The following is a 25,114-nucleotide window of genomic DNA, read 5'->3' as shown; positions in this document are numbered from 1 at the left end:
GCATTAGGATTTTTGTTATCTTGAGCTACTGGGTTTGCTCCCCCTCCATCATGACAAGATCAAAGGTAAGAACTTATTTCTGGGTCACTGCTGTCCATCAGATAAGTTTGTTTGTGGCCTTGGGAAAAAGCAGTGATGTGAGAATAGGGAATTTAAACCCTGTTGTTAAGATAATTCTTTCTTATTGTCAATTCTAAGTTCTTTCAAACTTCATTCAGGTTAACTATGCAAAATACAGCACTGCAGAAATTGCCCAGAGAACAGTCAGTTGAAACAATGCAGATGTTCCATAAATATTTCTGAAGAAGCATGACTGTTATTTCTGGTTTGAGGGGTTGATAAACAATTACTGTGTCTGCACTGGTGCTGGCCTGAACCATGTCAAGCTATTGCCTTATAGTCTTTAGTGTATTTTTGGCAGGAGTGGGGGGAATGGTTGGCAAATTTCTGTTTCAAATAAACTAAATTAAACTCCTGTTTGTGCACCATTGGTCATGGTGCATGTAGATATTGGGGTAGTACATTTGTAATTTGGGGTTTGGCAAGCTTAATTGTGGACCTCCTTGGCTTCAGCATTTCCAGATTATTGTATTTTGTGGTGGTTCATTCTGCCTGAAGATGAACATCTGCTTTATGGATGCTGGAGGAAGAAGGAAGTATTTGCTTTAGGGCTGGCCCCCCTCAATGCTGCTTAGAGAATTGTGACATTTTGTTATCATCCAGATGTTTTTCTTTAAATCTAGTGAATGCCTGCATACTACTGCTTTTCTGAGTTCTAAACAAAAGGTAGGGTTGAAAAATGGAGTCTGTGTTGCTGAGTTATGGAAATATTGTATCACTTTGTTATTTCTTCTTGGAAACAAATATTAAAAGTCTATTTGTAAGTTGTTGACAGACAAGTTCTTGTTGCTTTTCCTGCTGACAAGTAATAGCTGGAGAAAAGCATCCTGATACCTTACGTGGTGATTTATACCTTGATAGAATCATAATCATAGAATGGTTGGAAGAGACCTTCAAGCTTATTTAGTTCCAAGCCCCCTGCCATGGACAGAGACACCTTTTCCCTAGACCACGTTGCTCAGAGCTCCATCCAAACTAGCCTTAAACACTTCCAGGGATGGGGCACCCACAACTTCTCTGGGCAACCACCCTCACAGTAAAGAATTTCTTCCTGACATCTAATCTAAACCTGTGCTCTTTCAGTTTGAAGCCATTCCACTTTCTGTCACTACATGCTCTTGTAAAAAGTCCCTCTCCATCTTTCTTGTTGGTTCCCTTCAAGTACTGGAAGGCCTCAATTAAGTCACCCCAAAGCTTTTTCTTTTCCAGGCTGAACAATTCTCTTAACCTTTCCTCATAGGAGAGGTGCTCCATCCCACTAATCATTTTGGTGGCCCTCCTCTGGACTCGCTCCAGCAGGTCAATGTCCTTCCTGAGCTGGGAGCCCCAGAGCTGGATGCAATGCTGCAGGTGGGGTCTCACCAGAGTGGAGGGGCAGAATCACCTCAACCTGCTGGCCACACTGCTTTTGATGCAGCCCAGGATAGAATTGGCTTTCTGAACTGCAAATGCACATTGCCAGCTCATGTCCAGCCTCTCATCCATCAACACCCCCAAGTCCTTCTTGGCAGGGCTGCTCTTGATCTGTTCGTCCCCCAGCCTGTATTGATACCAGGGGTTGCCCTGACTTAGGTGCAGCACCTTGCGCTTGGTCTTTTTAAATCTTATGGGATTCCCATGGGCCCACTCCTTGAGCTTGTCAGGTCCCTCTGGATGACATCCCATCCTTCAGGTGTGTCAACTGCATGGCAGCTTGGTGTCATCAGTAAATTTGCTGAGGGTGCACTTGATCCCTTCGTCTATGTCATTAATGAAAATGAGACAAGAGGCTTTGCCCACTGTTGCCTTCTTTAATGATATTGATTAGTTAGCAAAATAGTGATGAGAATGTACTAGGAGTTAAATTCTGTCAACTACCACTGCAACACAATGCCTCTGTCTTGGCTTACTGTTGTGAAAAATGCTTCTTGCAATCCCAGTGTTCAGAATAATTTTAATGAGCAGCTTCTTACTCTCTCTCTTTTTTTCTTTTTCTCTTAAATACTGCAAGAGGACAAAAGCATGCACCATACTTGCTTCTTTTATGCACATAGGCATACACAATGCTGGCAACAGTTAATGATGCATTTTAAATTACAAGCTCTCTGTGGTGACTTTGGACTTTTCTGCCTTTTACTTAACTTCTTCAAATTTCATGTATGTCAGTAGAACAACAATTTTAAAAGAGTTTCAGAAACTGTTTTGAAATTACTTCTTTTAGAAGTATTTGGTACTACAGAAGTCAGTACCACAGAAGTGTGTATTTTAAATACATAGCCATATGACAGCAGCTTCATTGTGGTCATGGTATGAGAGATCATCCACTTTGTAGTAATTTGTTTACATAAGCCTTAGCAGATTGGCATTATTTTCCAGCACTTGGTGTCTAGCTGTATTTTTCCTTTTTAATTTCTGGTAATTCTTTCTTAAAGTTCAAAGCAGTGACATAATGTTGAAATTACATGATTGCATGAGCTATTACTCTGGAGTCTTCCTGGTTCATGTTGCTTTTATTTGAAATGGGGAAATTAGAAATTCATTTTCAGGAATATGTTGTTGTTCCTGTACTCGCCAATTGAAAAATCACAGTGGACCTGCTGCTGCAGTTGTTTTTTGAAGATGGTGCTATGGTTAGCAGAGATGTTTTAAAGCAATTTTTTGTGTCTATATGGTTTGGTTATTTTCCACTGACCTGACCTTTCTGTTGAAGAAGCTCCTAATACATCTGAAGAGACACACATCTACCAGCCAGCATCTCTTGCATTAAGGCAGATGCTCACTCTTTCCCCTAGTTAGAGTGGGAAGAGGTTCTCCAGCCTTAATGAGTGGCAAAGGAATTATCATCTCTAAGCAATTCTTAATAGACAAACATTAATGGAAGTCATTAGGAGGTAATGGTAGATAATAACTGAAATAAGTCTAGAGGTGCCAAATAGTAACAGGAAGGCAACCTGATGTGTTGGCTTTAAAGAGTGAACTGCAGGAAAATTGAGATACTGAAGAAGCCATGCAGAATTTTTTTAAGTTTCCAAACAACGCTCAGAAGCAGCTTTTCGGAGAAGTAGAAGGCTTCAAAAGATGAGGTATCATTCTGCATTTAAAAAACAGCAAGAAAATGCTCCCCAAGAGATGGGTGTGGAATAGACACAATATGGAAATAATCAGGAAATGAGGTTGAGCAAGTGAGAGAATTGCACTGGATGGTGCAAACTGACCTAAGTCAGGGAAGTACAGAAAGGATTCTTAAAAAGGATGACTACATAAAATAAATTGAAGTTTTGTCTGATGGAAAATAAGATTTCAAGTGCCTCAATGTGGATTAGAGAAAAAGTATGCTGTGTTTAACAGGGGAAAGGAGCATGATTCAGTTGTGGAGAGCACAGTGGTGACATTTCTGGCAAAAAAAGTGGAGATATGAATAGAAAATTACGTGTGTGTCTCTTTTTTTCTTTGTTTCGATAAATTTCATTTTATCAGTATGCAAAGAAACCTGTTGTGCTGCTGCATCCCTTGTGGGGGATGCTGCTGATGTAAGTCCAATTTATATCATAATTGACGTGACTTAGACTGAGTGTGTTCATGATTTCACATGTTACAATGCTAAATACTATGGGTTTGTCCTTTCAAAATATGTCTACTGTCTATCAGTAGTAAAATTTGGCATCTTTCTCTCCCCCTAAAAAAACCCAAAACAACAAGATACACAACTCCAAGACAAAAACAATTCCTGAAAGAATGAACAGCTTGTAATTTTGGGATAGTCTACTCACTAAAGATCATTAGTGGTGGTCACAGTTGAACATCTGAAGGTCCCTTCTGGGGCTGAACATCGGAGCAGGTAAAGGAGAACAGCAGACATGCGTAGGTCAGTTACAGGCTCTTCGACTGTCTGCCCTGTGGTGGTACCCAGAGCATGCCTGTGGTCAGTCTGCTTTTGTCATCCTCAGAAGGGGTCTGAGACATGGTGACAAGCAAATTAGAGTGGCACATGGAAAAGATTTCCCTACAAGATAAATGCTACAGGATATTATACTACCTACTGATTTTTTTCTTTTCTTTCCTTGAAAATCTCTGAAGAGAGGTGTTGTTTTGGTTTTTTTTATATGTTCAGATTGATCTTTCACTTTATCTGGGGGTGTGGGCAGGGGCTCTAACCTTGCCCTGTTGGGATGACTGGGAAGATATCACTGCTGACAGAAGATGATTTCTCTGAGGAAGTGCAACTGCACAGCAATACTATTTTATTTTTGTACATTAGTTCATGGTAAATGATTAAGGTGATAAAATGTCTCCCTAATCTCAGAGTGAGGAAGGGGGACAGTTTCACACAACGCTGCCTCTGAAGAGTTCATGAAACTATTTAGCTTGGGTAAAGAAGCTCCATCTGACACTTCTTTGCTGAACATTTTGCAGGCTATATTCTGTCAAGGAAAGCTTTAGCAGCAGTCTTGTACTACTCATAGTATTAATTATTGAGGCTGGAACAATCATCTTTCCCAGATTAGCCACAAAGCTCCTATTCAAAGAGGTTTGACTGATGTAATTTTTTTTTTTTTTTTTGAAGCACAGGCTACATTGTGAATGCAAACGACATAGATTTGAGATCCTCTGTTGACCATTGTATCGTGGAAGAGTCCTACTGAATTCAAAGGCAGTTTTTAATAATATATAGAAATAGATTTCTCTCTAGCCTCGGATCATTGCTGAAAGGTTCATCTTTTTTTCCTTACAGAAGATAGACTAACAGCTGTATTACGCTCCTGAAAGTGGAAACTATAAGTCTCTTTTAGCTTCAGGAAGCTCCAGACTTCTGTGGAGCAGCTTTTAAAAACTCTTTGAGGTGTACAGATGTGAGTTGATGGAAGGCAGATGGGAAAGTATGAAAGATGAGTTCCTTTCCTCTTCTTTGGGGGCTTTGGTTTTTGTTTGGTTTTGTTTGTTTGTTTGTTTTGGGTTTTTTTTTTGCATTAGTAATATACTTTGGGACTTCTACATTTTAATTTGATCTTTCCTTATTCCAGATTTTTTATTTTTTTGTAATATGCTTTTTGGGAGCCTGGGCAAGTTGAGGATAAATTTTCTAAGGTGGTGTTTGTCATTTTGTTTTGATTTGGCTTAAATAAAAGCTGAGCACTCTGGCCAGCTGTTGCTGTTTCAGTAAAGCAGTTTGCAAGCTGATACACAGCTAAACATGCTGCTATCTTGCTTTTGATGCTGTTAGTGGCTAAAGAGTTGGTTGCACTATATATTATTCCCAATGTATGCTTTGGCTGACAACTTGCAATCAAAGCAGGCATCATACAAATGTAGAAGTAGGTCTATTACTTATGTGGAATCATTGCAGTAATAAAATCTTTGAGTCTATTGTACATCTTTGTGGCACTGAATAATTTCCAAGACAATTGTTTAGGGCGCTGGTGCTCTGAAGGGTCAGCAGTAGTAGACAGTACCTGTTTTGACATGTTCAGTGGCTGAGTTTGATCTGAACTTGGGAAAGTTTTTTTGTCCTTCTGCTTTTTGAGTTGTGAAAGTCATGAGTGCTCAGACTGTTACAAACAAATAAAACAAAGAAAAAAAGGCCCACAAAACACACAAAAACCTCAAACAAACAAACACACACACACACCAAAAAAAAAAAAAAAAAAAAGCCAGAAAACAGATGATGTGTTCAGGATAAAAAGAGGATATTTTTCAACAGCCTGTAGAGGGGAATGCCATTCATGTAGTCTAGTCTGTTCTTTTATCCTGCTCTCCCCAGAGATTTTGAGGTGGGTCAGGCAGCACACTGGAGATCAAATGGCAGGTAATGATGTCACTTGCTGTCCAGTGGCCTGGCTGGGGGCTGTTCTCCTGCTCTCTCTCAGTGCCTATGCAGAAGGCTGTCTCAGCCTGTCTCGCTGATAACCCTTTTGTGAGCCTTCCCCATCGCACAGGACATCCTGTAAATGCAGCTCTGCCAGTGCTTCTGCAGCTCCACTACAAAATCTCATTGTGCTACCGTACAGCCAAACAGTGATGGCAGGAGAGAGTGCTTAGTACCAACTGATTCTGGGTTTTGGGCCAACCAACTCAACTGCCCATTGTAGTTGCCAGTTTATTTACTATTAAGTCATTTTTTGGTGACAGTGAAACATTTAAAACTGCGTTATCCTTTTCGCAAGTCTCTCTCACTTTCTCCTCCCTCCTTTCTAAGCCATAATGATATTTTGTTTTGCTGGTTTCTTTATTGTTCATCTATTGTGTCAGGCTGGAAAATGATCCTTTTTTATTTTAATAATTGCTCTGGAAATGTTTGTGCTCTAACAGTGCAGTACTTCACCAAAAGTGGACGTTATGAGAGCAGAAATGGCATGGATAGAAATTGATGCTATTGGATTAGCCTACTCTGTCTGTGAAAGAAAAGTCCTGATCTCTTAAACAGTATCTGCAAAGAATTGACATTTTATGTCAAAGTGAACTAGCCATTGATTACTGCAAAGAAATGCCTAGATAATTTCTCCCCAGGGACAGGAATTTGATGCAAAAATGTTTCTGGATAAGGTTTGATTTCCAGTTGAGATTTGGGCACATATGTGTGCTGTGTTTTGGGGATAACGTATTATTTATATAAGGACTTTTTACTCTGAGTAGTTCTTTCCTGTCTTGGTGCATACAAAAAATCTTTTGCCTCTGTATAGTGTGCTAGCCTAACAGTGACAATGAAAAATTCATCTTGTTTCCTATGAGGATGTCAGTTTCTTCTGCAGATGTGAATGAGTAGCTCAGTTTCATTGCACCTTCAGTCTGTCCTTGATCTTCATTCTTGAACAGAAAAATCTGTTCATTTTCTTAGGGCTGATTGTAACTTTTGCAATATTCACTCTTGCTAGTGCCTCTGGTGGTCTAGTGGTTAGGGTGCAGGACTCTCACCGCTGCGACCCGGGTTCGATTCCCGGCCCCCCGGGCAGATGGAGCTCGTCAGCCCTGTGAGGCAATCCATCTAAGAGAAGGTCACTCTAAACAAACCTACGTTCTGAGACCCTCACTGCCACTGTCCGAGTTTACTCGGCCCCGGCAGATGAACCTCAGGATTAAAGGGTGGGCTCAGTTCAGCGCACGCTGTGTCTCACCTAAAAAATCCACTGCGCAGGCTCGAAGGGTTAATGACCTTTCCCAAATCTTCGCTCGCGAAGACTGGCCATTATAGTGTGAAAGGGCAGAGACCTCAAGTATGTTTTACTCTGCGTTTTGTTTTTGGTTTTGGTTTGGTTTTATTTCAATATTTGTAAGGTAGAGATTTCCTATTGTTGTGTCTGAACCATTTCATATGTTAGCAATTTCCACTCTGCTTTTTTAGACAGTGAAGTTTTAGACTCAAGAAATGTCTGGCTTTACTGGCAGTAGCTGTTTTCAGGGGGGTGTGATGATACAGCCAGCACAGGAAACACTGAGCTTGTCGCTTGTTTTTGGCACTCCCCTTCCAGACTTCCACAACCCCTCAGTAAAACCTCGCAAATCCATTTTCCCAGTGAATTTATTCATTCTTATGAAGAGCTTCCAAGTGGGCGAGAAGCTATAGCTCTGTAGTTCTTAAGCTTTACTCAGCTAAAACACATTTAATAGCTTAAGGTCATACAGTATCACCACCAGAGATATGTAATCCAGAAACTTGAAGTCTGTGAAGTCAAGCCAAAGTGGTACCAAAAGGTACTCTGGTAGCTGTACAGGAAAGCAAAACTGGAAGAAGGCAACAGTGCAGGACACCTGGTACTGTCTGACCCAGGAGACAGCCAGAGCTTGTGAAAACTCAATTGCCTTTCACTACCAGAACCTTAATGTAGCAGAGGCACTGCATATTTGTGGACCCAGATGAGATACTCAGTGATACAGAAGTTGTTGGCATTGCTGTATCAGTAAACTTGTAGATCACAGTGTACTGTGCAAAAAACCAGGGAGGAATAAGGGTAACAATTTTTGTCACTGGATTTGTAATGGATTTTCCGAAAGCAGTTCCTTCAAGATGATGTTTTTGTGATACACAAAAATTTCTCCTAAGTACTCCAAGTAATGACAAAACTGCATGGTTCCTCTTTTCTGTGGTATCAGACAGCTGATCGACAAGGCATGATGCTTAATCATGGAATTTCAGAGAACAGTATGTTTTATAGTCAGGATGTGTTGCTTCACAGAGGACAAGAAAATTTATAATTTTCATTTTACAAATTTTAGATACTGACCTAACATGTTTCCCTGGTTTGCAGTTCTCTGGATGTATTCAGTGCCTATCAAGAGAAGGTACCACATAGAGTATTTGCCTACACCACCTGTAGCTCCGGTGGTTAGGAATGATATGTGTGAATCTGCTTCCAAATTTGTGTATTTTTTTTCAACGCTTTGTAGTGCAGCAAGCAATCAAAATCTCATTAGTAAGAAGCAAGTCTTGAGCTTTTGTGTTTCAGACTTTCTGTTTAAAAAGACATTTCATTTTGTGTCGTAATGTCTTTTAGCGAAGTTCATTTGAGGATCCTGTTCCCTTTATTTGCAGATCTTGAAAACACAGGCCTGCACCCTGAACTCACACGGGTATTAAGTTAAGAGCCACCTTTGTTTTCTTGTGCTTGTTTTAGCACTGCTGTGAAAGCATAGTTCCCTCTGTACTTTATTATTGCTGAAGAGGAGGCGGCAGGTTGGGAGTGGGGGGACAGTCCTTTTGTACAGTACAACCTGTTTTCAGCTGGGATGAGCTTTTATAAGCCTAACCATTGGCAGAAAGTCTTTATCATTGTGAACATCATGCTTGGGAGGTAGAGAAGCAAGAACTGTCCTTTTCCTAGCCAAATTGAGGGATCAGTGAAATACAAGTAATGAAAATACAGATAGGTGTAGAAGGGGACACATGAAATGGCCATGGGCTTAGGAATTTTTTACTAATGTTTGTTTTCTATTTCTTGGAGAACTGATGAAAAATGACTGCAGGCATATTTCTTCCCTCATCTCTCATTATGTATTAAATGCTCATTGAATTTTGTGGGTTAAGCTTTTTCTGACATTTGTGTTCTACCTGGAGTACAGAGAACTAGCTAAAGGCTGGACAGACTTCAGGGAGGGGGGTTATTAGTTTTTTCCTTCTGCTTTATGATGCTTCATAGTAAAATTGTTCATTTTCTCTCCTTTTTGTGTGGCAAACAGGATTCTAAACCTACCTCTGGTTTTGGTTTAGATAGTATTCTTTAAAGTCTCCATGAACTGTAAATTCTTCTCTACCTTCACTATGGAAAAGTGGCAGCATTTCAGGATTAAGAAGAGAGAAAATATTTTAAAAGAAACTAACAATGACCTGTTGTAAAGTCGGTGCAGTGAAACTGCTGCTCTTATGCATGTTTTGAGAAGAAAAGAAACCGAGGTCTTTTGAGATCTTATTTAAGTTACAATTGCAACAGCTTACAAGACATTGATGAGATGTACTGCTTGAGGATTTTGAGGCTGTTGATGGAGTTTTACTGAAAATCACTCTTTTCTTTGTCAAGTAGCAAAAGCTTCCCTAAGTCAGAATTTAGAGTTGATGCTGCCTGTGCCCTTCATTTGTCAGGTATAGAGGAAAACTAGAAAATTGGCAAAACTCTCATTTTTATAAGGAAATAGGAAACCTGGATGTTCTGTTGTTTCTTTGACATTGTGAAGGCTATCTTGGAGAGAGGCTAAGTCTCCGTTTTCTGTCCTCTCCGTGAGTATAAGTAGTAGGAATTTGGGGCAAGGAGTGGAAAGAATGAAAGGTTACTAGCCAGAACTAAGTAGGAAAGAACAGGGGTCACTGGAAAGCTATATAAAGATGGAAAAAGTGATCCTAGAGCTTGGAAGATGAGACAGCTACATGTGACGTAAAGCATGTGGGGATGTGTTGAAATGTGAAGCAGGCATTTCAAGATGATGCTTTTTAAGAACTAGGAATAATTTCCACAGTGGCATGCAAAGGCTGAGTTTAAATGAACAAGATCAAAAAAAAAAAAAGGCATAACTGAATCAGAAAAGCATGCAGAGCGTAACTTTTCTACAGCACTTATCTGTACTTTCTTGGCTTGGTAAGTGTTGCCTTTGAAAAAATGGACTGATTGCCAGGAAGTTACTGGGATTATCTGTATAATTACACCGTGGCCTCAGTTTGAAAAATAGCAGTTAAGTTTGGAGTAATTTCTGGAATGTTTGTTGGATCCTGATTACAGTTAGCATGAGTAGATTTCTGCTATGACTTACAGAATAGGAAGTGGTAAATATGGAGAGCAATAGGTCTCTCTCCTAAATCCTTTCTGTGGTGACTAATTAGCAACTTGTGTTGTATATGTCTAGCCTGATTAGGGGGGAAAAAAACTACTGCAGTTTTTTAGTCCAGAATTTTTAAATGGGATTTAGAGTGTTTCCTACCCACCCCCACACCTTATTTGTTTGGAGTTTTTTGTTGGTTTTCTTTGCACGAAAGAATAGAAAAAGAAAATAATAGAATATATATGCAGAAGCTGGATGGACCTTTATAAACATGATACCTATGAAAATGCCTTCATTCCGTTGGATCAGCTGATCAAACTTTGCATGGCAATTCAATATATTCATGTACTGCAAATCTGTGACTACCTAGAAAAAAGGACAGCATAATGTTTTAAGTTGTTTTTCTTAATAAAGAAGAAAAGTTCATGTGATCACTGAACTGTAGAGCAATAGTTGTTGAGGGAATAAATGTATCCTAAATTCTAATAGGTGTTTCTATAAGTATTCTTTTTTTGGGGGGGAGGGTTCTTTTTTCTTTTGTTGGTAGAAAAAATTTAACACAGTTCCAATGTCTCTGTAGGTGACCCTATTTCCTTTCAAATCTGGTCATGGTCTATACATTAGCCTTCCTGCTGAACTCACTTTGTGTGAATTCTAGTTTATGTGGTCAAGTGGTTTTTGTTGTTGTTGTTGTTGTTCTGGACCAAATTCTGATGTGCTCTTTGAAACTTCTGCCAAGTCTGTTGTGAATGGTCATGTAAGCAAGTGGGGCTGTACAAACTCACACACTGGTATTGCAGCAGCCAAGGAGCTTGGTTGTTGACTGCGCACCCAGTTCTCTTGTTACTCTCAACAATTTTTTTTCCTTCCTATTAGGAGCAAATATCAGCATGACTAGAGTCTGAGGAAGGGCTTCTTTGTTCCTACCAGGAGTTTGCGGGTGCAGAGGAACAGTGCAAGCACAGCAGGGACATTTTAAGCTACCATGGATACCCCCACCGATTTGGTGCCGTCCTCCATGATGTCCCAGCCTGAGGTGATCGAGGTGAGTAGACCACAATGGAACTTTGGCAGGTGAACTGATTGAACCTCATTGAATCCTAGCTTTTTCTCTCTCTCATTTCTGAGTGTCATGGGAATTTTTCCTGGAATATTGTGTTAAAGACACAGGTCATTTACTAAGGATGTTGTTATACTTTGACACATGACATTGCTGTGTTATACTGCTATTTGTAGAAGAAAACATATGACAAAATATGGTCTTTATTGCCTCCATGGAGATGATCACTCTGCTATAGTTTGATTTTTTTTTTTTACTGTGCCTAATAAATACAAAGTAGAGGGCTATAATATGGATAAATTGGAATAATACCAAAGGAAAATTCAGGTTTAGTGTTCTTACCAGAAAGGTTTTAAGCTAAAAGAAGCAATAAAATTGATAATACACTTAGAATTACTAACACACTAATCTTGCTTTCACGAATCCAAGTGTGTCTTTCAGACATCATATTTATAAATACCTAAAAGATTTCTTTAGCTCTGTGTACTGAACACCAAGTACTTGTGTATTCTGATGAAGTAAAAACTACAAACTGAAAAGGAGATTTTCATAACAGTGAAGATTTCATCTCAGAAAAGTATTTTCAAAGTCCTCTTGACTTCATAGAGACCCAAGTGCCTGTTACAGTTTAAAACTTCTTAGGATGTGTATTTTTCTGAAAAGGGCCCCACAACTGATTAACAGAATACCTGGTAGGAGGTGGATGCTGAATGCTTCTGTTCCAGGCTGCCTAACTGCTGCCAGACTCTTCTCCATTTCTGGGGAAAAGCTCTCCCTGACCATCTCTGCACATGGTCTGCAAGACACTTGCACCCCTGTCTCCATTGGTCGTCTCTTCAGAGCCTTCTTTATGTATGAGAAATTTGTGTATCTAAGGATTGTTGTTCAGGACAAATGCCTTCTCAAAGGGAAAATAAGATCAGTTATGGTGTGACAACGAGTGGAAGAAAAGCTATCACTTGTAAAAGTCATGATGATCAGCACAGTCACCCTTCTGTTGTGTTGAATAAATGCACATGTCCTGGGTCTGCAGGGAAGTTTTGGCCAAATAAATTCTGCCTGGACTTTTGTCACTAGGCCAAAGACTAGAAATAAATAGATGTTTCTGATCATTAGTTAGTAACCGAGACAGCTCTCTGTCCATGCTTGAATTTTAGAGACTGTGTTTCAATGAGATTTGTCTTGGGAGCCAAAAAAGAATTACAAGAGGAAGCAAAGGAAAGACTCGTATCTCAGTGTGGGAAATTATGGCAGAAAAAAATATCATTCTCTCAACCTTATGTTGTAAAAATAGGCTCAAAATTGATATCTCTAATTGAAGAGTTACATGTTTGCATGAATTCCCACAGATATCAGTAAATCATTGTGGATCTGATGGTTGATATAAGTCTTCAACCATATGTAAAAGGGTCAAATCTCCAAAGAATCAGCTGGGAACCATGTGTATATTTCTGAGGATAAGGAAGACCTTTTTAACAGACAAGGACATAGTGAGATATATATAAAGAGATAATCACTGGATGGAAGTATTGAAGTAAAGTGTTTTTCATAATAGTACTACAGGTTTGCCTTTCATATTTGTGTTGACATACAAATGAATTTTTGGATATAGTTTAGAAAACAGCATTGATTAAAATACTTTTTTTTTCCCCAGAGGACATTATTTTGCCTTTTAAAACTGAGCAGATGCCACAGTGTGCTGCAGAAGACATTTAGAGACTAACGTTTTAAGGAAGGACTTTTTTTTTTTTTTAAAACTTGGAAGTAACCTTGCATGCTTTTTGCATGAGCTAGATGGCATCTTAGTTACAAAAAGAAGTGTTTTGCTACTTTACTTTAAACCATCTTTATTTTTAATCTTTTTTTTTATTCTTTTGTCTTTAAACTTTCCTTTAGTTTTGCCAGCATAGTTGGCTTTTTTCATATTTAGTCAGTTTAGACTCAGAAGTAAATATTATCTATTTTGTATACCCATATATGTACATGTGCATGTGTGTATACATTGCACTAATAAATACTTCTCTGCCTATCATCAGTCATTTTACTGCACTGAGCAAACAAGAACAGATGCTTATTTACCATGGGAGAGACTTCCAGAGACCTCAGCAGGAGGTTTTGCAACCCAGAGCCCACCCTGACAGGTTTTTGCTTGAGCTTCAATCCTGCAGATGCTCGTGGTGGCACCACGATAAGGGAAGTTCCTGCTATAATGTAGTTGCAAATGGTTCTTTTCCCAAGATTTGTCTTCTGAGTCAGGTGTCAAAAGATTCACATTTTGAAAAAGTTTTTGAAGGTCACTTCTCAATACCAGATGTGAAATTGTTATTACTGTCTTAAAATATTCTTATATAGGAACTGCTTCTGATGCTCTCCACAACCCTGTATTGAAGCAATGTGTTTGCTACAGTCATGTCTCTTCATCCACTCCCAATGCAGTGACCTATCCAAAGCTCTCATCTTCTTTCCCCGCCCCCCAACATCTTGTTACCAGACACAAGTGATGACTAAGAGCACAGGCATCTTGTTCATGTGTAAAGATGAAGGATAAGTAAAGTTCCAGGGTAGTTTATCTGTCCATAGCTGAGATCTGAAATAGAAGATACGTGTGGGACAGCGTTCCCCATATGTCAAAGAAGTCAATGAAACAAAAAAATTTTCAAATATGCTTTGAGTTTTTGGCAACAGTGTTTTATTGCAGGACAATAAATGATCTCAAATAAATCACAATAAGTCACAATATGTGATTTATACAGATTTCTGATTAGATAAGCCATTTTGTTCTTAAAGAGAGAGGAATAAAATGTTAACAGAGCTTTTTGATTTTTAAGTTGAAGATATTTTGTGGTACATGTTATGACTTCATACCTCAGCTATGTATAAGCAAAATGATCTCATAGAAACCTGACTAGTCTGATAATGCAGTAATCAGAAAGTTAAATCATTCTTTAAGAAGCATTTAGCATCCCAGTGGGCTTTGCTGTTTGCAAAAAAGAAACATCACAAGTGGTGATCTAAACTGATGAAAGTACTCTGTGAAGTGATTAGCATCTTCTCTCTTTGTGCATGGCACAGTAAAAGCTTTGAAGAAGAAATGATTTGAGCTCCAGTTGCTTAATGAATCAGGGACTTCCAACAGTGCTTCAGAAATGCTTAAAACAAGAAAATAACAAAAATTCATCATTCTTTCTTTGCTTTTGCCAGCAGTGGATCCTATCAGCCAAATACTAGAAGTAAATGAGTACATTTAAATAAATACCTTGCAGCTGTTCCAAAGAGAAATCCAGAGCACTTTCCATTATAGTGGCCTTTCATGGCCAGAGCCAGAAAACACTTCTCCCGCTCTGTACCATTGAATACTTTCTATTTTCTCCTCTTTTTGTTTGAATTGGAGTGGAAGAGATTTAAACTATCATTGCCACAGAACGGTCATTCTTTTTATAGTATGCTTGGGAATAGACTGCTGTGGGATGGCACAGCTGTTGTGCTGTGTTATTTTCTCCAACAAAGTTCCAGTAAGATTTATGTTTTGGATCTGATGCCCAAATTTCTGCAGTCAACAAATGTGTAGATTTCTTTCTGCTCTTTGAGCTGAGTAAACAAATAAGCCTCTTTACCAAAACAGATCTATGGTGGTGATGAATAAAGGAAATGGGAGAGCAAAAGGAAATGGTGAGGCTGGTAGAAACAGTTTAGAATTCATCATCATGGCCAGGCTTCGCGAACGAAGATTTGGGAAGGCTCTATCCACATTTGTTACAGGCACGCTGGTGGCTTATGAGGCCAATACGAGACAGAAGTTTAGAATTAGATTAAAAGTATATATCAGAATAGAAGTATATCCACCTAGTTACAGACATCACAGGGGAAACTAAAATACTAGTATGTTTTGTGGGTTTTTTTGATTCTTATACTAGGTGAGATTACTGGGGGTTCAAAACACATCTCAGTTTTGTTTAAGCTGACCAATACTGCCTCATAGGCAGCTGCTCAGTACTGTATGAACGAGTTACTTACAGAAACACCATTGTTGCTAAAGCTCAGAGAGAGAAAGATTTTTCTACATTTTGTTCATGTATTTCACAAATATTTCAGTACATAAAAGCAAAGAAACCCACATTGTCTGATGTGTGTTTCATAAAAAAATTCTTTTGCTATGGTAAACACAGGACAGTCTTCTTGTTTTCATTTTTATATCTCAATTTCCAGCCCCAAAATGAAATTTGCTATGTTGATTAACATAAGCATTTTGCTTCTAGGCTAAACTCTCCCAAGTGCTCACTTTGCTGGTTTGCTTGGTGAGGAGTGATGGAAGGTGTGCCCTGGAGACGGAAGCAACCCCAATAGCCTACAGCATTTTTTCAGCATAAAATGGCAGTCTTTCAGCTGCTGTAGTCAATAATTAATTTCCAGCTAGGCTTACTGAGCACCTGTCTTGACCTGAAGGATGCATATTGTAAAGCATTATGCATGGAAGCTCACTTGGGATGTCTTAGGTTGGGGCCCCTGGTGGTCTAGTGGTTAGGGTGCAGGACTCTCACTGCTGCGACCCGGGTTCGATTCCCGGCCCCCCGGGCAGATGGAGCTCGTCAGCCCTGTGAGGCAATCCATCTAAGAGAAGGTCACTCTAAACAAACCTACGTTCTGAGACCCTCACTGCCACTGTCCGAGTTTCACTCGGCCCCGGCAGATGAACCTCAGGATTAAAGGGTGGGCTCAGTTCAGCGCACGCTGTGTCTCACCTAAAAAATCCACTGCGCAGGCTCGAAGGGTCAATGACCTTTCCCAAATCTTCGCTCGCGAAGACTGGCCATTATTATATTATTTTTTCCCCCTCTCGTTACTTCCACTCTGGTTTCTGAAGTGCACAGATAGGAGACTGTGTTCTGCACCTCTCTGGTGCAGAAAAATCTTACCAGGGTTGGGGTCTTTGACAAAGGTCTGTCCTGCACTGCACTCATCCTCACAGCAGCTTTCAGGGACTCACAGCTGGTTGGATATCTGTTTCTGATGTTCAGGTTGAGGGTAAGGCAGATAGGCAACTGGGGAGTGAATTGGACAAGATAGTGGAGAAGCCCTGTCAGCATCATGACAAAGACTTTTTTTGAAGACATAAGAGGTGGAATATTTAAGTCACTAAATGAGATGAGGGAATATAGTTGTCTTCCTTGTCTCCCACAAAGCCACAGGTGGTTGAGCTTGTACCCGTGTTTGGCTAGTGTTTGTGAAGCTCACCTTGTCATGTAAGCTCCCCTAGAAGTAAACAAATCTTGAAGAGCTTTGCAGAAACCCTTTCTGTATTCTGTGGGGACACTTGGGTATAAGTAGCCAATCTGGGGTCAATATGCTCTCCATGTGGCAAAGACAATTAGTTTATTTTTGCAATACCTCCACATTACAGTGGTGATCTCCCTTGAGAGAAGCTTGGAAGGCAGAGCCGAAGGGCAGAGAAAAAACAAATCCTTATTAATTGAAGTATATAAGGCATCATAGCGATATAGGGGGAGGATGTGATGATGTAGAACTGTGCCCTAATTCAAACAGCCTTCATTTCCACCTCAACTAGAAAATATTCATAAGATATAGGTAGTACTTGTGAGGGACAGAGCTCATCTGAAATCTTTGTAAAAGAAGCAACAACAAAATAGTGTCTGAAGTACTGGGTAAGTTGCGAACAGGTGAGTTTACTGTCTTTTTGTTATTTTTTTTTTTTTCAGTTCTTCTAGCTTTCAATATCATAAATCTCCTTTTGCTTGCAGAATTCTGCAATGAAAGAAACTTCATGTGCAGGTGTGGGTGCAAGTGTGCACACACTTGCAGGTGCATGCGCGCTTACTTTCTGCAGCAGTAGAAAACGGAGAAGTTGAAACCACAGAGCTTGCAATCTCGGGCCTTCTCGGCCCACTGTGCTTCTGACCATTACTGCTCTTCATTAATGCTCTTGTGTTTGAATAGGGAGTTTCATGGCTTCTAATTTGTCTGCCCTCAAAAGATGTAGGGCTGATTTCAGACCTGATAGTTAAAGACTCTGTCATCTTCCAAAAGAAAGGCGTTTTCAGAGTTAGCTGGACTTCCTGAACTCACACATTCCTTTTTTAACTGACGGCAGCTTTTTTGAACTTGCTTTTGTAGTAGTCAGCAGTGAATAAGCTCTATGGAAGGTCAACAACTTCCCTGGTTTTATAGCCAGTCTGTGGAGGTTGTAGTTTCCAACACGATCTGTGTCACTTGTCAGTTAAACAATAAAATTGCCTCTTTTCCCAGTGTTGCTGCTGCCTGGGTCTCTTTGCTACACTGAGTGCCTACATATGCTGAGCTGCCCTTTCCACGTATAAACTGTAGGATACAGAGAAATTCTCAGTTCATTTTCTAGTAGTTGGTATCTTTGTCAGCTCTAAGACTCTGAAGTAATAAAGCCTGCTATAAAAGCATCCTAAAAATTACTGGAGATGCTAGCTGTTGCCACACGATCCTTAAGTAACTTCATGCTTTATCATGTTGTAACAGAGTTAAAGAGATCCCCTTACAGAGAGATTAATTTCCTCCTGTCTTTTCAGCTATGTGAAGGGCAAAATGAGCCTAGTGAAATGAAGTAACCTGCTGGGACCAAACCACCATATCTTATCATACAGGTTTTTCTTAAAGTCCATTGAGTGAATTACTTTGGAAGATGCAATTTTGAAGAGGAGGAGCTCTTGGTTTTTGGTGGTAGAGTTTTATGCTTTCATTGTGCAGATGAAAATGTATCTGTACATAAGGTTTTTTAACTTCTACTTTTATCTTTAAAGGAAATACTGCTTTTCTCTTTATTTTAAAGCTTTTGCTTCTTTTGTGTTCTGCAGTTTGAAAAATAGTTTATGCTTTTCATTAGGTAGTAGAGAAATTTTTTTGCAAATTGGATTTTTTTCCTCATCTGTTACAACTTTACTTTCATAAAGGCCATGTTTAGCAGTTGTGGGTTGAGAAAGTATTTACATATTGGTTCAATTATTCCTATACTTACTTGCTTATCCTTATTTTAAAGATATTAATTTATACCCTTCTTTGGGGATTTTGAAACTGGCAGTTTCCTGAAGTTTTTCAGCTCTAGCCCTTCTGGTATGTTGGTAAGCTTAAGAGTATTTACCGAAGCTGAAAGCAGTGCTACTGATTTTCCATTCGCCGCTGCACTAAATGTAAAGGTGTAAGACAGTTATCTCTAGTCTTAGTTTGCCATTCCCATATTAGCCAAATAAATTGTTTTTCATCTCCTCTGTGTTCTGGGTAAGAAAATAGTAGCATATCGAGGTTAATTCAGTAAAGGAAAAAAAAAAAAAAGAGAGGAGCAGGCTGTGTTTGGAGAGCTTAGGGTTAAGATATTTTTAAGAGTTTTCCTGAATATGGATTCATTTTTGTGGCTTACAAGTTTGAGAACCTCTGTAAAAGTCAGACCTTAGTATTCAAAGAACGTTCAGGTCTGTTTCTTTCTGCAAGAAATAACTGCACCCAGGCATACAGAGGGTGGGGAGATAGGGGCCCTTCTTTTCTTTTTTTTTTTTTTCCTTCCCCGTTGGGACTGAGGAACTCTCCAAACTCTCAGATTGCAGAGAGGTTTTAAACTGATCATTTGCCCCTTAGGCACCCTGTGCTAACTAATGCTTCATTTAGGCAGTATCAATCAGTAGTGGTTGTAAACTTTTTGGCGGTTGTTTTCCACCCTAAGTATCTCTCCATACACAGCCCTCACCCAATGGGCTGTCACTCACAACTGAGCTGGCAGGATCCAGAGGTCTCCTCTCACCTTCCTGCTCCAGGCAGCCAGTGCCTTCTCCAGTCTGGTCTCTTCCCCAGGAGGGGCAGGGAGTAACTGGCTAGTCACCCAAGGTCATCCCACTGTCAAGCTGCTCCATGCTGTGGATTCAAATCCTCGCTCTGTTCTTTAGGCTATGATGGAGAGGTGGAGCAGCAGTAAGATGAATCAAACACAAAACATGGGAAAGTTGCTTACAATGGCTGTTCTTCCCAGTCTCCCCACTGCTACCCCAGTGGTGTTATCCCATATAACCGGAGGTAAGGAGAAAACCAGACAAGTATAGTAAATAATGGCTGAAAAGGCTAAGGTGAGGTTCTAGCCATTGGATGGCGACTTGTTGACTGTAGAACAAGAGTGAGTTTTGCTTATTAAGTCCTGGTGCCAATTTTCCTGGTCTGTATGTACTGTGTTGAGGTTATAACTACCTCTCATGATACTGAGAGATTTAACTCCATGTACTCTTGGAATTTTCTTGTTCTGTATTTTGGGACAACTGGTTCCTGAGTCAGCTGCATATGGTGAGAGGGGATCTTGATTTTAGCCTACTTTTACTCCATCTTACTTTATATGTCTTGTTGGTTTATAACTCAGATGTTTTCTTTTTCTACACAGTTGTGTTCTAGAGGCTTTAGTTAACATGGGCAATTTGCAGCTTAGTTTGTTTTAAACTTCTGTTGAGATACACTGAATGGATGAGGTAAATCTCGGGGCACCACACATCTGGCTTACCCAGGCAATGAAACACACTGAGTGAAACTTCAGGAAATTAAAATATAAACTTTCCTGCCCCTTTTCCTGCAGGGGCAGGAGAGGGGATGGAGCTGCCTGCTTGCATATGTCTTTTTGGTATGTTAACACTTTCAGTACTGAGAGATACATTGCATTTGCCTCTTGTTGGAGCCTTTCCAGTCAGCATCATGGCTAAATGTGATGCCTTGGGATTTTTATGTTTGTGACCTGGGAGGTCAAAACCTTCCGTTATGATATATGCTGGCATCCGAGAAAGCTGATCATCTGGAAGTCCCCTTTTTGAACTTTTGCCAGAAAACTGTCTCTTCTTGTGCTCTTCTTTCCCTTGGGAGTGAAAAGATTACTTTTAAAGGAGATCTCAGGTTTTGGATTAGAATGCCCTAAAAGCAAAGCTTCTCCAAAATCCCTTATGTGAACAGTGTTTTGTTTTTCTGTCTTCAAAATGAGAGAAGCACCAAGTAAGCCTCGTGCTAACTTCCCTGAGATTACTCAAGTGCTCTCATGTCTTTAAATTTAACAAGTCTGACTCTGTAGCATTTTACATGCTCTTATGAGTGTTGCATACATGCAGCCCTGGCTTGGCATTTTATGAATAAGTCAAATTTTTTTTATCTTGTTTCAGATTTCATATGCAAATGTTAGGGGGGATATTACAAAATCAAGGAATAATTCACACTCTAAGCCTGTATGCAAAATAAAGACACAAATTAAAAGGAAGAAAAAAAAAAGTAAAAACATGATACCTACCACATTTTAAATTTCTGAACTAAAAATATGTGTTCTTCCAGCTGTAGCAGGCCTCTTTCCAAAGGAGCAACAGTGGAGCAGGAATCATTATATATGGGCAGCAGGCATCTAAAAGAAAAAATTAGATCAACAAATATATAGGGGAAGAAAATTTATTCAGGACTGCAAAAATCCACTAGATCCTGCATCCAGATATTCCTACAGAAAGCAAAAACCCCATGTATTCACATAATTATTGCAGATGTTGGCAAGCTTTTATAAGGGCCACTAATTCATTCATATGACTTCCTCTCTCCCTCAAGGGTTCTTATATTTGACCTGTTATTACTACAAGGTCTTTAACCAAAGAATTAAAGCCAGATGTCTTGTAGCTAGGTCTCCTTTTGTTAAATATCCCTTGTAAATAATTTTTTTTCTATGCAACAGAAAGATCCTACATGAGAACTTTTAAAAATTCTTAAATAATTAAGGCCAAAAGGCTTCAAACCTAAGATATAATGTATCCTAAAGGAACAGTAAAAGTTTTATACTCACTGTGCTGAGAAATAGTGTTTACTCTAGCTTTTTTTTTATCCTGGACCTTCAAATGTTTCTGATCAATGTTGAGGTTGGAAGTAAAATCTTTCTAAAAAGACCTTTTTCTTTATCATAAATTTAAATGTCATGCATTTGGGACTCACATGAGTCCAGTTACTAATTCTGTTTCCCAGTTCTGTACATTTTTGATTTCAACGTGAGAGTTAGTTTAGCTGTAGCACTTCCTGCAAAATTACTGGAACTGTCCAAAACATATGATTTAGTTTGAATGTTTTAGTGGGAAGAAATTGTCATCTTTTAGTATTGTTCATCTGTTCTTTGATTGGGCTTGTTACCTGTTTTTTTTGCTAAAACTGGTCCTTCTTTTGTAAAAATTCAAGTTTACTCAATTGAGTTTCAGATCCATAAAAGCGGCACAGGCAGGTCTTCTGAGTCTTGTGTAGAAAGTCACGTTTTTGACATGAGTTTCTTGGCTTGATTTTTTTTTTAAAATTCTTATTTTTATATCCTCATTGTATACGTGTGCTAAACAAGGAACCAGGTTGTTATTCAGAGGAGTTTCTTTTTCTAAGCTTTGCCTTTTGGGAATCACACCTCAAGTAATTGATTGTAACTGAGAAAGGAAATTCATTAAGCATTTTCTTTTGAGCCAGCAGTTTTATGCAAAACTTCCACATTCTGGTGAGGTATGGGGCTTGTTTGTTGCACCCATAGCTGTTCTTGGCAGAGTACTCTGCAAGAAAAATTAATCCTGTGTTCCCTGGCATAGCCATAACAATATTTAATGGAGGAAATAAGGTTAGATGCTTTTAACACTAGTTAAGCCAAATATTGCTTTTCTTATTTCTTGGCTCACTCCTACTTCAAATTGGAATAAGTCAGTTCTGATGTGTTATATTTAAAAGCATTCTGTATTTCAAACCCTGCTTAGAAACAGGGCTGATGCTCATACAAATGCAGTGTCAAGGTTTCTTTATTGTTCATACAAGCCTTTCATGCTGTATGGACAAACACAGCCCTTGATAATTCACAGTCTCAGAGCATATTGGCAATCTTAATATTTAGGGTGTTCTTTCTACTTCTTAAGACAGGACAAGAAGGAATGCCCCGATGGAAAACCGAAAGAGTTAAAACCTGCTCGTAAATGTGATCCACTTTTTCTCCTCTTTGAGAAGCTCTTCTTTTAACATCACTACTCTCAAACAACAGTTTTATGCACTGATAACATAAACAAGGTGTCCTGTAGCAGAGTTAACTTTTCTTACTTACAAATTGCATGCTTTTCCCTTTAAGTAAATATTTGAGCTGGTCTGCTTGGCCAGAAGCTCGTTTTCTATGCAATTTATGGCTACATCAGAAGTCCTGCTGGCTCCCAGAGCAGATGGAAGCATTTCTGGTTGCTTCTAATCTGGTTGCTGTTACTAGACTCCTCAGAGCAATTGTTTGCGAGTTGTGGAATGCCATTTGGTCTGAAAAAATAAATTTGTTCTGAAGCGTGTTCCCTTCCTGTCCCCCTCCCTGTTCTTCATGCATGTCTCATCCATGGAGGCAGTCATATGTTTTCAGTTCTGATGTCATTCTCTTTTTGTTTTTGTTTCTCTTTTTTCCCCTCTTCTTTTAGTCCACAGCCATGAGCGAACCACAGTGCTACTACAATGAAACCATTGCCTTCTTTTATAACCGAAGTGGAAAATATCTAGCCACTGAATGGAACACTGTCAGCAAGCTTGTAATGGGACTGGGGATTACCGTCTGCATCTTCATAATGCTGGCCAACCTCTTGGTAATGGTGGCTATTTATGTCAACCGCCGATTCCACTTTCCTATTTATTACTTAATGGCAAACTTAGCCGCTGCGGACTTTTTTGCAGGGCTGGCCTACTTTTACTTAATGTTCAACACAGGACCCAACACTAGAAGATTGACTGTAAGCACCTGGCTTCTCCGTCAGGGTCTCATTGATACTAGTCTGACAGCCTCTGTAGCCAATTTGTTGGCCATTGCTATTGAGCGGCATATTACAGTTTTCCGAATGCAGCTGCACACTCGGATGAGCAACCGGCGAGTGGTCGTCGTAATTGTTGTTATCTGGACTATGGCCATCGTCATGGGTGCCATACCCAGTGTCGGATGGAACTGTATTTGTGATATCACTCACTGCTCCAATATGGCACCGCTCTATAGTGACTCCTACCTGGTCTTCTGGGCTATTTTCAACCTGGTCACTTTTGTGGTCATGGTGGTCCTATATGCTCATATCTTTGGGTATGTTCGCCAAAGGACTATGAGAATGTCCAGACACAGTTCTGGACCCCGCAGAAATCGGGACACCATGATGAGCCTCCTGAAGACTGTGGTCATTGTGCTTGGTAAGTGCTTACTTTCCCACTCTGTTCTCTCCTCTCTGTTTCTTATCAGGTAATTTCAGTAATGCATGTCTGGCTTCTGGGAGGTCAGCAGCATTTAGAAGACTCTAGAAGAGGCGCAGACAATAAGAACGCCCAGAGTTCATTACTGTGTTGGCACTAGCAAGCATATTTGTGGAATTTGATAGAAGAAACTTAGTCACTCAGCCCTGTAGTATGAAACTGGTGAAAATCCAGAACCCCAAGATGTAATGTTGTGGGGTTTTGCAGCAATGCATGTTTAAAACCTATTGCAGCAGCCTATCATATGCAGAGTTTGCCCTTTCGCCTTTGAAGATGCCAAATAGCTGAAAACTTAAAATAGTACAAGAAATCTCAATCTTCCACTGAAGTACCTCTTGTCTTCTTTTTTGCTACCCAAAAGGTGGTGTGTGTATTCATGCAAAACTCTGTTATCTGGAGAACAATGAGGGACTACAGGCTATTCATGAAAAGATTGTGTGTTAAGCAGGACTGCATATACCGTTCACTTAGGTCTATAATGTTTGACGCATCTCAGTATCTGTAACATGGAGCACTGATGTTCTCCAGCACACTGCTGAGGAGGTGCCTAAGCATTAGGGCTTGGAAAACAGGGAAATGTGAGGAAAATACTGTAACACACTTTGGACCCAGGAGGTTCCTGTCATTTTGTGAATGACTTTATTTGGGTTTTGTCTTGGGCTCTGTTTGCTTATGCAGGAGCACAGCCCGACTACTGAGTATCATTGCCTGGTGATGTTCTTTGCAGTTTGTTCTTTGTTGCTGCAGATGACAGTGAGCTGAAGGTGGCAGGGATGGTGCAGGTTGTCTCCTTGTCCCAGCATATGTTCCCACCTATTAGGTCTTCCAGCACAGTACATGGGTCTCCTGAGATTCCAGTACCCGGTTGCATCAAAAGGTTGCCCTAGTAGTCCATAAATGCAACAGTATTCGGTCCAGAAAGCCCCAAAACTTAGCCCCGTTTCTCACTGTGACATCATGATTCCCACAGCTTTACACCATGACTTGTGCTTTCTACCACAAACATGACAGAATAGTTGCAGAGGTTTGGTGTGAGTCACTGTGTCAACGCGCATGTTAGTGTAAGAATTTACGTGTTGCACTTTGATCTAGTGATTAGCTTTGTAACCAGAATGTGAATTGTGCATTTAACTAACCTATTCAGGCATTGATAAGATGTATTCTTACGTATCTTTCTCTTCAGGGAAAGAATATCTATGAGTTTTGCAAGGGAGACTGTAGTGATGGGTAAAATCTCGACTTCCTGGTGGTTTGGAAGTCTGTCCCTCCCCACCTCCATGATCCTCCTGGCAGAAGGCAAGATGAGGTTAAGAACATAAGGAAAATTCAGGTTTTGCAGTCTTCTTTTGGGGAAATAGATCCTTGTTTTCCTTCCTGAAGGAATTACTGTTCATACAGCAGTGGAGTATTTCCTGTGAGGTGACAGACTGGCTCAGACTTGGGGAAAAAAAAAAAAAAAAAAAG

General features: G+C 39.8%; 1 protein-coding gene across 5 annotated transcripts in view; it reads left to right on the top strand.

Moving 5' to 3' along the window:
• The window catches only part of LPAR1 (lysophosphatidic acid receptor 1), a 69,771-nt gene that overhangs the window by 11,830 nt on the left and 32,827 nt on the right, over window positions 1-25,114 (top strand). For 4 of the 5 annotated variants that reach the window (XM_017816467.1, XM_017816468.1, XM_017816466.1 and 1 more), the window contains 2 exons: window positions 11,215-11,383; window positions 22,843-23,590. In XM_017816467.1, coding sequence (XP_017671956.1) covers window positions 11,324-11,383; window positions 22,843-23,590 — 808 coding nt within the window. In that variant the 5' untranslated portion in view covers window positions 11,215-11,323. The remainder of the gene's footprint in view (window positions 1-11,214; window positions 11,384-22,842; window positions 23,591-25,114) is intronic. The other variant, XM_017816470.1, reaches the window with a different exon arrangement.

The sequence above is a fragment of the Lepidothrix coronata genome, unplaced genomic scaffold (genome assembly GCF_001604755.1).
Source record: "Lepidothrix coronata isolate B3197 unplaced genomic scaffold, Lepidothrix_coronata-1.0 Scaffold55, whole genome shotgun sequence".
Taxonomy (NCBI): Eukaryota; Metazoa; Chordata; class Aves; order Passeriformes; family Pipridae; genus Lepidothrix; species Lepidothrix coronata.
The sequence above is the reverse complement of the archived record's forward strand: the minus strand, read 5'-3'. Positions and strand labels throughout refer to the sequence as shown.